The sequence below is a fragment of the Chiloscyllium punctatum genome, chromosome 11 (genome assembly GCF_047496795.1).
Source record: "Chiloscyllium punctatum isolate Juve2018m chromosome 11, sChiPun1.3, whole genome shotgun sequence".
Taxonomy (NCBI): Eukaryota; Metazoa; Chordata; class Chondrichthyes; order Orectolobiformes; family Hemiscylliidae; genus Chiloscyllium; species Chiloscyllium punctatum.
This window is the reverse complement of record NC_092749.1, coordinates 62,466,856-62,479,794: the sequence shown is the minus strand read 5'-3', so window position 1 is coordinate 62,479,794 and position 12,939 is coordinate 62,466,856. Positions and strand designations below refer to the sequence as shown.

Sequence of the window (12,939 nt, the reverse complement as noted above, 5' to 3'; positions counted from 1 at the left end):
CCATGTATCCTCCATGCTCTCATTTATCCTCCAGATTCAGTGACCCAGTATCCCATATATATGGAATCAATGAGCTATATATTTATTTGTACTTGTAAATATTTAAAATGCTCATGAATTTAAAGAACATTTATCAGATGTTCAACATTCCCTTTGAACAAACTGTTAATTTTATCCAAATAAACGTACAAGCATTGAAAAAGTAACACAAAGAAAGATCAAGCCAACACAAAATAATAAAGCTGTCACTCAAAATCAGTGAAATTTTCACTGAAGGAGACTTTAATCTTGTTTTGAACAGTTGAGCAAGGTATCTATTTTGCAAGATGGCCTAATTATTAGTGCTAGCCTCAGCTAGCAAAGGTTTGTTTCCTCAGTTGCAAAGTGGTTAATTCCTTTGTAATCTTGATTCATTTTTAAGATGTTTTTCACTTTTGATGAGATTTAATATTCCTATTATGGAAATGTCATTAGCTTTGTTTGAGTGACAGATTTATTGTCTTGTAACAATTTTTTTGAAGTCATTTTTCAATATAGTTATGTATTTGGACAAGATGAAAAGTTTCCTCAAAGGGAATGTTGATTGATTTTTTTAAAAAAATCATGAACATTTCAAAGACTTACCAGTGTTATTATATGGCCCATTTGCTCTATATCACAGTTACTGAAAGAGTATTTCAAATGCGTAGCAGATGTCAGGACATAAAGTTGATTTGAAAATCAATTCACTGCATTGAAAACATACTTGAATTACAATAAACCATTACATTATGACATCTGAAGTTGACAAGAGCTTTTAAAGTGACTTCACAGCAGGCTTCCTCTGAAGTTGACAGCTGACTTGCCTGGTGTGGATTCCAGTCTTCAGGAATCCACCAATTTACATGAAAATACCAAAGGTAGGGGAACATGATATTGGAGTAGGCATATGAATGGTAAATCTAAGTCACTTCAAGTGGGTGTTTGGCCTCAAACCAATACAATTCCCAATTCAACAAAAATGACAGACAAATGAATTGGAGAAGAAAATTTAAATGTGGTCCCAGCAGTCTGATATTATGTGGTCCTACTTGGGTTCATTCAGCATTCAGAATGAAAGTTCAGCCCAAGGTGTCTACGCATAGACCATTCGCCGTTTGTAAATTAGAAAGATTATGAGATGAAGGAGCATTAAATATCAGAACACTGATTAGGTATGTGCATGCTATCATCTTTAATGCGTCAGCTATGATCATGGTTCCTCCAATAATGGTGAGGCCATGCAGGAGCAGCTTTTCTCTGTTGAGTATACATTGTTGCCTCTAATTATGTGACACCTTGTTTTACAAGAGGGAGTGAAATGCATCAGCAGGTATGGCACAATCCATTTGGGTGATTTGGCTGTCATGATTGAACAGTATCTGCAAGCTGCAAGATGTTGATGTAAAGCTTGCAGTAGTATTAAGTGTGTGAGAATGAGGTGTAGCTAAGAATGTTAGACATGAGTTATGTTTAAGAAAGTATGTTAGTGGCTGAATGTAGAGGGGATGGTGGATTCGCAGTGTGAGGGTAATAAGTAAGCGGTGACATTTGAAGATGCATTCACTCACTTTGACAACTGGCAATACTGCATCTAGATCTTTGAGCTTGACCATTGATATTACTGACAACAGTCATCTAATTATACTCCTTTGCATGGATGTCCTCCTATTGATGGAGGATCTTCCTGACCACCTTCTGTACCAAGGCCTATAATGCAACATCTGAGAAACTTGGAGCATGCTTTCTTCCTTGTTGCAACACCAGTCACTGTTCTTACAGGCCAATCTCTTTTTCACATCAGAATCAACAATATTCTAAAAGCACTTACTTTATAAAAAGGACAGGTTGATTCGAAATTGTGCAGGCTAACATAAGTGCTGGTAGCCTTGTAAAACTTAGTGTCCCTGCCAAATCATGCAATCACTCAAATGTACGTCTAGTGTTGGAATGTGTGCTACAATCATTAAAATTAACAGGCCTGGTGAGGATTGCAGGTTGGAAACAATAAATTAATTACACATTGTAATCCTGACGTCAGTTTCTGGAGCGATCAAATTTTGCTTCCCAATAGGTCTGAGTGATTTAGAATTTTCAGTTGTAAAGTAGATTGTCATTGTAGGAAAAGAGAACTTCAGGATTACAGCTTTTTGTTCATATAAAATGCAAACCATTGTACCAGGGAACACCTCATTAAATTACATGAAAATTATATCTCACTAATGGTAATGAATTGTACCCACCTTGTCATAAATACTTGTCTAGATCAGACTTCTGGAGAGATCCAGTGCTTAAGTCTAGGTATGTTGAGTTTAGTCTTTAAGTATAATAAAACGTTTTAAAAATAATATACTGTTTTGCTAAATAATATTTAGCCTTAAATTTTAAAATCAGATATATTTTAAAATTAGTGACTTTGTTATATTAGGAACTGATGTACCCTAGTCAACTTCACAACAGAACTTCTGTGAGCATTTCTTTAAAGTTTTGATTTTTTGCAATATATTTTTGATTTCTAAAATGCTTTATAGAAAATATGGAAAAGACTTGAGGAATAACTTCTCACCTCTTACGTCCCAGTCTATATGGGTAATATAACTAGAAGCTCCTTTACATATTCCAACTCTTTTACTTGAAAGTACATTGTAGATGTCCACAAAATTATCATGTGAAGAAACTGCCAGGTATTTCCCTGCATCTAGGAGCATAATAAATATTATTAATAATCACACACACAATTGTGATTTTAAGCTGGTAATATTCTGAAGACTTCAATAGTTGATTTTATCAAGAGTTCTTACAATCATAGGGAAGTAACATATCAATGTTCTAAGTCACTTTGCAACAGACTAGCAATAGGAAGAATCACAAAAGTGGGTGGGAAAATGAATCACTTCCACTTATTCCAACACAGCACAACCATGCATATTAATGATCCAACCCCAAATGATGCAATCTCTTCAAACAGGCCATCAAGAGCTTTTAGATTTTTTAAGGCAATCAATAAAATTCCAAGGGTTAGGTGGTCCTCATAAATAATCATAATTGCAACAACTAACTGTGATTATAGATGTACATCTTTCCTTCAAAGGTGAGTTCTTTCTCTCAGTCATGAAGTAACAAAAAGCAAGTTGCTTCCCTATAAGTTAGACACTTCAGGTTGTTCTTCCTAGTGACCTTAGTGCTACCAAAGTTCCCTTTAAAACTTAAATGTGGTCCATCATCAATTTTTTCCAGTGTAATTTCGTTATGTTGTCACAGTCATCACAGAACAGGATGTGATCAGCATCTTCTAAGCTGTTGTGTGGCTGTGCCCCTACATTGCTTAGCAGGAACATATTTGTTTGACACCTTTCTTATTCAAGAATAGTGTATGCAATGAATATTACTCTATAGAAGAGAAGCCGAGGAAGGTATAAATGAAGCACTTAGAAAGGCTGAAAGGCCTATTTCTACACTGACAGGATTCTGTGGGAAGTACAAAAATGGATTTGTATCATGCCCAGATATCAACTTCTACCTTTAACTTCCAAGTTAAATTTGTGATGTCGAAGAAAAAAAGGCATTCCTCAGTGAGCCACAATGGAAAGTCAGAGGGAAGAATCCTGCAAGCCTCTTACATACCCTCATGGATGTTTACAAAATAACATTGGTATACGGATTTGTAAACTCACCACAGCCCTATGCCAGCTTTTCCCTCCAGCCAAGACTTGGGACATGAAAGCAGAGTTATTTGTATAAGTATGGATAAAGATAGTTATGGTCGGGGCATGATGGAACACAAGGCAAATGGGAAAATATTGACTAGCATCAGAGGGCATGATGAGTTACAGGAGGGAGATTATTGACTATGTTCATGAGTGTTGCTTGTACAGAGAAGAGTGTAAAAGAGCAGGATGGCATCGTCTAGATATAAGCGGGGTTTGGCAAGCAGGGTAAACAGTTGTAGGCAAAGATCAATGTGATGGATCTCTACAAATTAGGGGAAAGGATAGAAATTGGTATTGGAGTAATGTGAGGTAAGAGGAAGTACCTGGTGCCCAGATTGGGCCTGGTGCTGATGGTGTCCACAGTAAACTGTATTCCCTGACTTCACCTCCCCTTCTCTAAATGCACAATGCTACAAGAAAATTTCTGGAACAATGGTTGGCAAAGTAAGTGGCAGTTTGAAGGCACAGGATCTGTGTTTCCTGGGCACCATGACATTTCAACAACAAAAACATAGAGCAAGCATTTTCAAAGTTCAGCTACATCAAATTTGCAAACATTTCATTGCCCATTTGCCATGCATGCAGAGTGATGGTGCTTAGGGGTCAGATGCTTGTCAAAACTGACTTGCTACATCCATTGGTGCTTGCAAATTGAACTTAAACATCTCAGTAGTACTGAAGTTATCAGTAATATTTCTACATGAGGCCACAACAAGCCATACAGAACCTCACTGACACCTGCTTTCTAATAGAAGAGAATTAAGCAGCTCACAATAATTCTTTGTAAAACAAATTTTTGTTCATAATTGGTTGGCATTGTGGAGAGGAGAACAGAGTGTCAGAATGTTCAGCCTCTTTTGGCTTCATTTGTGTTCCCTTTTGCTTTCTGTAGATAAAAGCTCATGTGTTTATATTAATTCAATAGCTTGCCTGTATATGATATTCCCTTGCTGGACAATGACAGATGCAAATTTACAGTGGGTAAAGCTGAATTGGTGAGATTGCTTAGACAGGATATAGCTAGTTGCTATAGACAGGATATAGCTAACCCTTGCTGATTTTTCATTATTTTTGCTTTATTCGTTTTATCATTTTTGATCTGGACATATGAACTATTAGCTGAGAGCTAACAGGTAACCTTGCAGCAGCTTATGTTGTTTGCTTATGAGGACAGGCGTGAAAGTTATTTGTAGGTTGTTTCTTGATCAAAGTGCTCCATTAATGCTTCGATTCCAGAGCGGCCTTATTCTCAAACAGATGGCCAATGTTTGCTGTTAACTAGAACTCTGGGGAGATGGTCACTCTGGCATGAAGAGGCCAGAGTTTGAGCTGGTTTTTGTACTGTGATTTGGTCAAAAGAATTGTGCCTGATTGCCCTCTCAACGACCAACTTATTGAACATTCAGAGAATATTCATCAGAGCCTACTGGAAGCTATTTGCATGCATTGGTAACGTCAGAAACCATGTAAGATATAATCCCATGTGTTGGTAATGTTGTAGATCATGGTGTCTCCTTAAATTAACTAGCTTTTATTTATCTCATCCCATTTATTTTTCCTTTTTGATATGTCCGTTAACTGTGTTTATCTTTGTGTGAGAACGGAGCCTAGAATTAAAGAGTTTTGTGTTTAAATCTTAGACATTAATTAGCCTTGTTGTTTGACTTTGCTCCACTAAAGTTACTATATTGTTAATAAGTCATCAAGTCCTTTGTATGAGCTATAAACCTGCTGTCTAGTATTAATTATTCACAAAGTCTGGTATTGATTATTCAAAGGTCTGGTTAGGAACCACTGGGGTCAATTTTGATGATCATTAAGCACTTTAACTTTACTGTGTTATGAATACAGAGGTAGGGAGGCTGATTTGATTTGGCTGTTTGCCTCCATGCTGTAACACTACAGACAAATAAATGTGTGGTGTGGTAGTTAAACAGCAACTAGGGTGACAGAGATTAAATTTGTGTGGGTGAGTCTGGCTATGTGTACTGGACAGCGAGGCTTTGTGGTTGCTGTACTAATATGCTGCTGCTGAGGGGCAATGCTGGATTGCCAACACTTGTCCAATTATATTAGTGGCTTTTCAAAGATGTGTATTAGCAAGTACTTTAATTGGTGGCAAAACATGACAGTTGACGTAAAATATAAGCCATAGCTATTAATTTAACCTGGGGCAGTGTTTTGTAGAGGAATAAGACAGTGTATTTTCTGGGTCTGTAGATTGTGAAGGAACAAAAATAGCCTTTGCAGTGATATGTACTTCTTGTCAGATGTGGGAGTTTAAAGAGAGTTGAAGGGTTACTGCGGATTATATCTGCCATAAATGCTGTTGGAAGCGAATCTTATCAGATCGAGTGGATCGGTTGGAGAGACAGATAGAAATGATGAGGAATTTGCAACAGCAATGGTATGTGATGGATGGCAGTTATAGGGAGGGGGGGGGAAGTCTCAGATACAGTCACATAGATGGGTTAACTCCAGGAAGGGTAAGAGAGGTAGACAGCTAGTGCAGGAGTCTTTTGTGGATATACCCATTTCAAACAGGTATGCTGTTTTGGAAAATGTAGGGGGTGATGGATTCTCAGGGGAATGTAGCACGAATTGCCAAGTTTCTGGTATTGAGACTGGCTCTAATGCAATGAGGGGTACATCGGCTTCCAAGAGATCAATTGTGTTAGGGGATTCTGTAGTCCGAGGTACAGACAGACGTTTCTGTGGCCAGCAGAGAAAAAGCAGAATGGTCTGTTGTTTCCTTGGTGCCAGGATCAAGGATGTCTCAGAGAGGGTGCAGAATGTTCTCACGGGGGAGAAGGGCCAGCAGGAGGTCATTGTCCACATTGGAAGCAATGACATTGGAAGGCAAAAGGTTGAGACTCTGAAGGGAGATTACAGAGAGTTAGGCAGAAATTGAAAAAGGAGGTCCTCAAGGGTAGTAATATCTGGATTACTCCCAGCGCTACGAGCTAGTGAGGGTAGGAATAGGAGGATAGTGCAGATGAATGCATGGCTGAGGAGCTGGTGTATGGGAGAAAGATTCACATTTTTGGATCATTGGAATCTCTTTTGGGGTAGAAGTGACCTGTACAAGAAGGATGGATTGCACCTAAATTGGGAGGGGAATAATATACTGGCAGGGAAATTTGCTAGAACTACTTGGGAGGATTTAAACTAGTAAGGTTGGGGGGGGGGGGGGGGGACCCAGGGAGATACTGAGCAAAGAGATATCGATCTGAGACGGGTTCAGCTGAGAACAGAAGTGAGTCAAACAGTCAGGGCAGGCAGGGACAAGGGACGACTAATAAATTAAACTGCATTTATTTCAATGCAAGGGGGTGAACAGGGAAGGCAGATGAACTCAGGGCATGGTTAGGAACATGGGACTGGGATATCATAGGAATTACAGAAACATGGCTCAGGGATGGGCAGGACTGGCAGCTTAATGTTCCAGGATACAAATGCTATAGGAAGGATAGAAAGGGAGGCAAGAGAGGAGGAGGAGTGGCATTTTTGATAAGGGTTAGCATTACAGCTGTGCTGAAGAGGATATTCCAGGAAATACATCCAGGGTTGTTTGGGTAGAACTGAGAAATAAGAAAGGGATGATCACCTTATTGGGATTGTATTATAGCCCTCCCCAATAATCAGAGGGAAATTGAGAAACAACTTGTAAGGAGATCTCAGCTATCTGCAAGAATAATAGGGTGGTTATGGTAGGGGATTTTAACTTTCCGAACATAGACTGGGTCTGCCATCGTGTTAAAGGTTTGGATGGAGAGGAATTTCTTAAGTGTGTACAAGACAATTTTCTGATTCAGTATGTGGATGTACCTGCTAGAGAAGGTGCAAAACTTGACCTACTCTTGGGAAATAAGGCAGGGCAGGTGACTGAGGTGTCAGTGGGGGAGCACTTTAGGGCCAGCGACCATAATTCTATTAGATTTTAAAAAGTCATGGAAAAGGATAGACCAGATCTAAAAGTTGAAGTTCTAAATTGGAGAAAGGCCAATTTTGATGGTATTAGACAAGAACTTTCAAAAGCTGATTGGGTGCAGATGTTCACAGGTAAAGGGACGGCTGGAAAATGGAAGCCTTCAGAAATGAGATAACAAGAATCCAGAGAAAGTATATTCCTGTCACGGTGAAAGGGAAGGCTGGTAGGTATAGGGAATGCTGGATGACTAAAGAAATTGAGGGTTTGGTTAAGAAAAAGAAGGAAGCATATGTCAGGTATAGACAGGATAGATCGAGTGAATCCTTAGAAGAGTATAGAGGAAGTAGGAGTACACTTAAGAGGGAAATCAGGAGGGCAAAACGGGGACATGAGATAGCTTTGGCAAATAAAATTAAGGAGAATCCAAAGGGTTTTAACAAACATATTAAGGACAAAAGGGTAACAAGGGAGAGAATAGGGCCATAGAAAATGGGGGAGATACTAAATGAATATTTTGCATCAGTATTTAATGTGGAAAAGGATATGGAAGATATAGACTGTAGGGAAATAGATGGTGACACCTTGCAAAATGTCCATATTACAGAGGAGGAAGTGCTGGATGTCTTGAAACACATAAAGGTGGATAAATCCCCAGGACCTGATCAGGTGTACCCAAGAATTCTGTGGGAAGCAAGAGAAGTGATTGCTGGGCCTCTTGCTGAGAGATTTGTATCATTGATAGTCACAGTTGAGGTGCTGGAAGACTGGAGGTTGGCAAACGTGGTGCCACTCTTTAAGAAGAGTAGTAAGGACAAGCCAGGGAACTATAGACCTGTGAGCCTGACGTCGGTGGTGGGCAAGTTGTTGGAGGAACTCCTGAGGGACAGGATGTACATGTATTTGAAAAGGCAAGAACTGATTTGGGATAGTCAACATGGTTTTGTGCATGGGAAATCATGTCTCACAAACTTGATTGAGTTTTTTGAAGAAGTAACAAAGAGGATTGATGAGGGCAGAGTGATAGATGGGCGGCATGGTGGCACAGTGGTTAGCACTGCTGCCTCACCACGCCAGAGACCCGGGTTCAATTTCCGCCTCAGGCAACTGTCTGTGTGGAGTTTGCACATTCTCCCCGTGGGTTTCCTCCGGGTACTCCAGTTTCCTCCCTCAGTCCAAAGATGTGCAGGTTAAGTGAATTGGCCATGCTAAATTGCCCATAGTGTTAGGTGAAGGGGTAAATGTAGGGGAATGAGTCTGTGTGTGTTGCTCTTCGGAGGATTGGTGTGGACTTGTTGGGCCGAAGGGCCTGTCTCCACACTGTAAGTAATCTAATCTAATCTATATGGACTTCAGTAAGGTTTCCCATGAGAGACTGGTTAGCAAGATTAGCTCTCACGGAATAAAGAGAGAACTAGCCATTTGGATAAAGAACTGGCTCAAAGGTAGAAGCCAGAGAGTGGTGGTGGAGGGTTCTTTTCAGAATGGAGGTCGTGACCAGTGGAATGCCACAAGGATTGGTGCTGGGTCCTCTTTTTGTCATTTACATAAATTATTTGGATGCGAGCATAAGAGGTGCAGTTAGTAAGTTTGCAGACGACATCAAAATTGGAGGTTTAGCGAACAGTGAAGAAGGTTACCTCAGATTACAACAGGATCTTGATGAGATGGGCCAGTGGGCCGAGAAGTGGCAGATGGAATTTAATTCAGATAAATGTGAGGTGCTGCATTTTGGGAAAACAAATATTTGCAGGATTTATACTCTTAATGGTAAGGTACTAGAGAGTGTTGCTGAACAAAGAGACCTTGGAGTGCAGGTTCATAGCTCCTTGAAAGTGGAGTCGCAGGTAGATAGGATAGTGAAGAGGACGTTTGGTATGTTTTCATTTATTGGTCAGAGTATTGAGTACAGGAGTTGGGAGGTCATGTTGCGACTGTACAGGACATTGATTAGGCCACTGTTGGAATATTGCATGCAATTCTGGTCTCCTTCTTATCGGAAAGATGTTTGTGAAACTTGAGAGGGTTCAGAATGATAAAACAAAATAAGAATAACAATTGAAGTACAGGTATGACATTTTCTTGACAGACTGGGGACAGTTCATTTATGTTGTTATGATCACAGATCAGAATCCTGAAGTACTGTGACCATCTTTAATTTGTAATTCAAAAATATGTTTTTTAAAAGAGTACTGATATAGTCAAAAGTGGCTGTGGACATAAATTAAGTGGCTGAGATATTAATGGAATATAACACCTAAAGTGTCAAAGGAACTTCAGACAGACTGGACTGGGATTTCTTGTGACTCAAAAGAGTAACAAGGGGTTAATGACTCCCAGGTCAACAGCAGGCTACCCACTATGGATTACATAGAGTCATACTAATGGACAGCATGGAAGCAGGCCCTTAGGTCCAACCCGTCCATGCCAACCAGGTATTCCAACCCAATCTAGTTCCACCTGCCAGCACCCGGCCCATATCCCTCCAAACCCTTCCTATTCATATACCCATCCAAATGCCTCTTAAACGTTGCAATTGTACCAGCCTCCACCACATCCTCTGGTAGCTCATTCCAAACACGTACCACCCTCTGTATGAAAACTTTGCCCCTCAGGTCTCTTTTGTATCTTTCCCCTCTCACCCTAAACCTATGCCCTCTGGTTCTGGACTCCCCGTCCCCAGGGAAAAGATTTTGTCTATTTATCCTATCCATGCCCCTCATAATTTTGTAAACCTCTATAAGGTCATCCCTCCCTCAGCCTCCAACACTCCAGGGAAAACAGCCCCAGCCTGTTCAGCTTCTCCCTGTAGCTCAGATCCTTCAACCCTGGCAACATCCTTGTAAATCTTTTCTGAATCCTTTCAAGTTTCACATCTTTCTGATAGGAAGGAGACCAGAAGTGCATGCAATATTCCAACAGTGGCCTAACCAATGTCTGTACAGCCGCAACATAACTTCCCAACTCTAGTACTCAATACTCTCACCAATAAAGGAAAGCATACCAAACACCTTCTTCACTATCCTATCTACTTGCGACTCCACTTTCAAGGAGCTAAGAACCTGCACTTCAATGTCTCTTTGTTCAGCCACACTCCCCTAGGACCTTGAGTGTATAAGTCCTGCTAAGATTTGCTTTCCCAAAATGCAGCACCTCGCATTTATCTGAGTTAAACTCCATCTGCCGCTTCTCAGCCCATTGGCCCATCTGATCAAGATCCCGTTGTAATCTAAGGTAACCTTCTTCGCTGTCCACTATACCTTCAATTTTGGTGTCATCTGAAAATTTAGTAACTATACCTCTTAAGCTCACATCCAAATCATTAATATAAATAATGAAAAGTAGTGGACCCAGCACCAATCCTTGTGGCATTCCACTGGTCACAGGCGTCCAGTATGAAAAACAACTCTCCACCATCACCCTCTGTGTTCTACCTTTGAGCCAGTTCTCTATCCAAATGGCTAGTTCTCCCTGTATTCCATGAGATCTAACCTTGCTAATCAGTCTCCCATGGGGAACCTTGTTGAACGCCTCGTCCATCCCATACTTCAGAAACATTTTATGTTTCTCCCTTGGATAATACACAAGGACAGGGGTTTAGAAGCCAGTTTCAACTCTAAAGGAATGTACTAGTGGGACTGAACCAGCCTGGTTTCAAGAATTAGTGTGCATTGAAGAACTATGCCCTTTTTATACTTAAGTTGCAGGTAAAGCTTCTCTGACTTAGCGTGCTAAAACCAGTTAAATAGGAAAGATAACAAAAGGCCCACCTCTCACCCTGAATGCTGAAATTCAATCATGGTCAAAAGGAAACAAAATTGGAAAATCTCAACAAGGTTACAAAACTGAAGATAGTGGAACTGACTGTTCAATGATTAACATCAATACTCTTGGTAAATTCCGCTGCAACAGCACAATGTTCAATGATCTGCCTTTTGTAAACATTTCAGAGAATGATCTGTATAATCTCTTTAAAACTTAATCTTTTTTTTTAAATCTATGTGTATGTGTGTGTGTGTGTTGTGTTCCCAAGTCTTCTCAGATTTATTAATTAATAAAATTGCTCTTTTTGTTAATTCTAGCTAAATTGCCTCCTCTTTAAAATGTAAGTTCATTTGGTGTAGGAGAAAGACCTTCACAAGGTTACGTATCATTTTCAAATTAACCTTGTTGCAACCAACTTAGAGCTTGAGTGAATAAAGAAGGGGTGTCAGTTCACCTGACCTCACGTTGTTGGAGTCTAGTCATGACAATGAATAGCAAATGAAGACTTCTTTGCCAAGAAAGGAGTGAGAGTCAATTATAAATGACTTATTTATTTGTAAAATAGAATGAAATAGGACGAAATGTTCAAATCTGCTTTTGTCACTCAGAAATATAGTCAGTTCTGCTATAATATAGTAGTTCCAATCTCATGTAATAACGTGTTACAAGAAAATTGTGCACTAGCAGCACCATTTAAACGAATGGGGCCGCAGTCGTGTTATAACCAATACATGCTTTAAAAGTTCGTGTCTTAGAAACAGTGTCCCCAATTCGTAAATTGCATTACAGCGAATGCGTGTTTTAAGAAACACACATTATAGCAGTACAACCTGTACAAATTAAATGTATAAGTAAATTTTCAGAAATATAAGCATGTTATAGATGTTCTCATTTAGTAGGGGATGTTATCATTTAATGTAGATTAGATTAGATTACTTACAGTGTGGAAACAGGCCCTTCGGCCCAACAAGTCCACACCGATCCGCCACCCACCCATTCCCCTACATTTACCCCTTTACCTAACACTACGGGCAATTTTGCATGGCCAATTCACCTAACGTGCACATCTTTGGACTGTGGGAGGAAACCGGAGCACCCGGAGGAAACCCACGCAGACACGGGGAGAATGTGCAAACTCCACACAGTCAGTCGCCTGAGTCGGGAATTGAACCCGGGTCTCTGGTGCTGTGTGGCAGCAGTGCTAACCACTGTGCCACCGTACCGCCCACCTGAAACTGGGAATGAACTCCTCTGTCTCCTATGTATCCTATAACTGGGGCAGCACGGTGGCTCGGTGGTTCGCAATCCTACCTCACAGCGCCAGGGACCTGGATTCAATTCCTGCCTCGGGTAACTATCTGTGTAGAGTTTGTATATTCTCCCTGTGTCTGCATGGGTTTCTTCCAGGTACTCCAGTTTCCTCCCACAGTCCAAAGATGTGCAGGTCAGGTGAATTGGCCATGCTAAATTGCCCATAGTGTTAGGTGCATTAGTTAGGGGTAAATACAGGGTAGGGGA

The 12,939-nt window shown here is 40.3% G+C and overlaps 1 protein-coding gene across 4 annotated transcripts in view; it reads right to left on the bottom strand.

The window, feature by feature from the left end:
• LOC140483036 (echinoderm microtubule-associated protein-like 6) overlaps positions 1 to 12,939 on the bottom strand; it is a 544,931-nt gene that overhangs the window by 219,031 nt on the left and 312,961 nt on the right. For 3 of the 4 annotated variants that reach the window (XM_072580923.1, XM_072580924.1, XM_072580925.1), the window contains one exon: positions 2,585 to 2,716. In XM_072580923.1, coding sequence (XP_072437024.1) covers positions 2,585 to 2,716 — 132 coding nt within the window. Of the gene's footprint in view, positions 1 to 2,260; positions 2,336 to 2,584; positions 2,717 to 12,939 lie in introns of those variants that run through there. The other variant, XM_072580926.1, reaches the window with a different exon arrangement.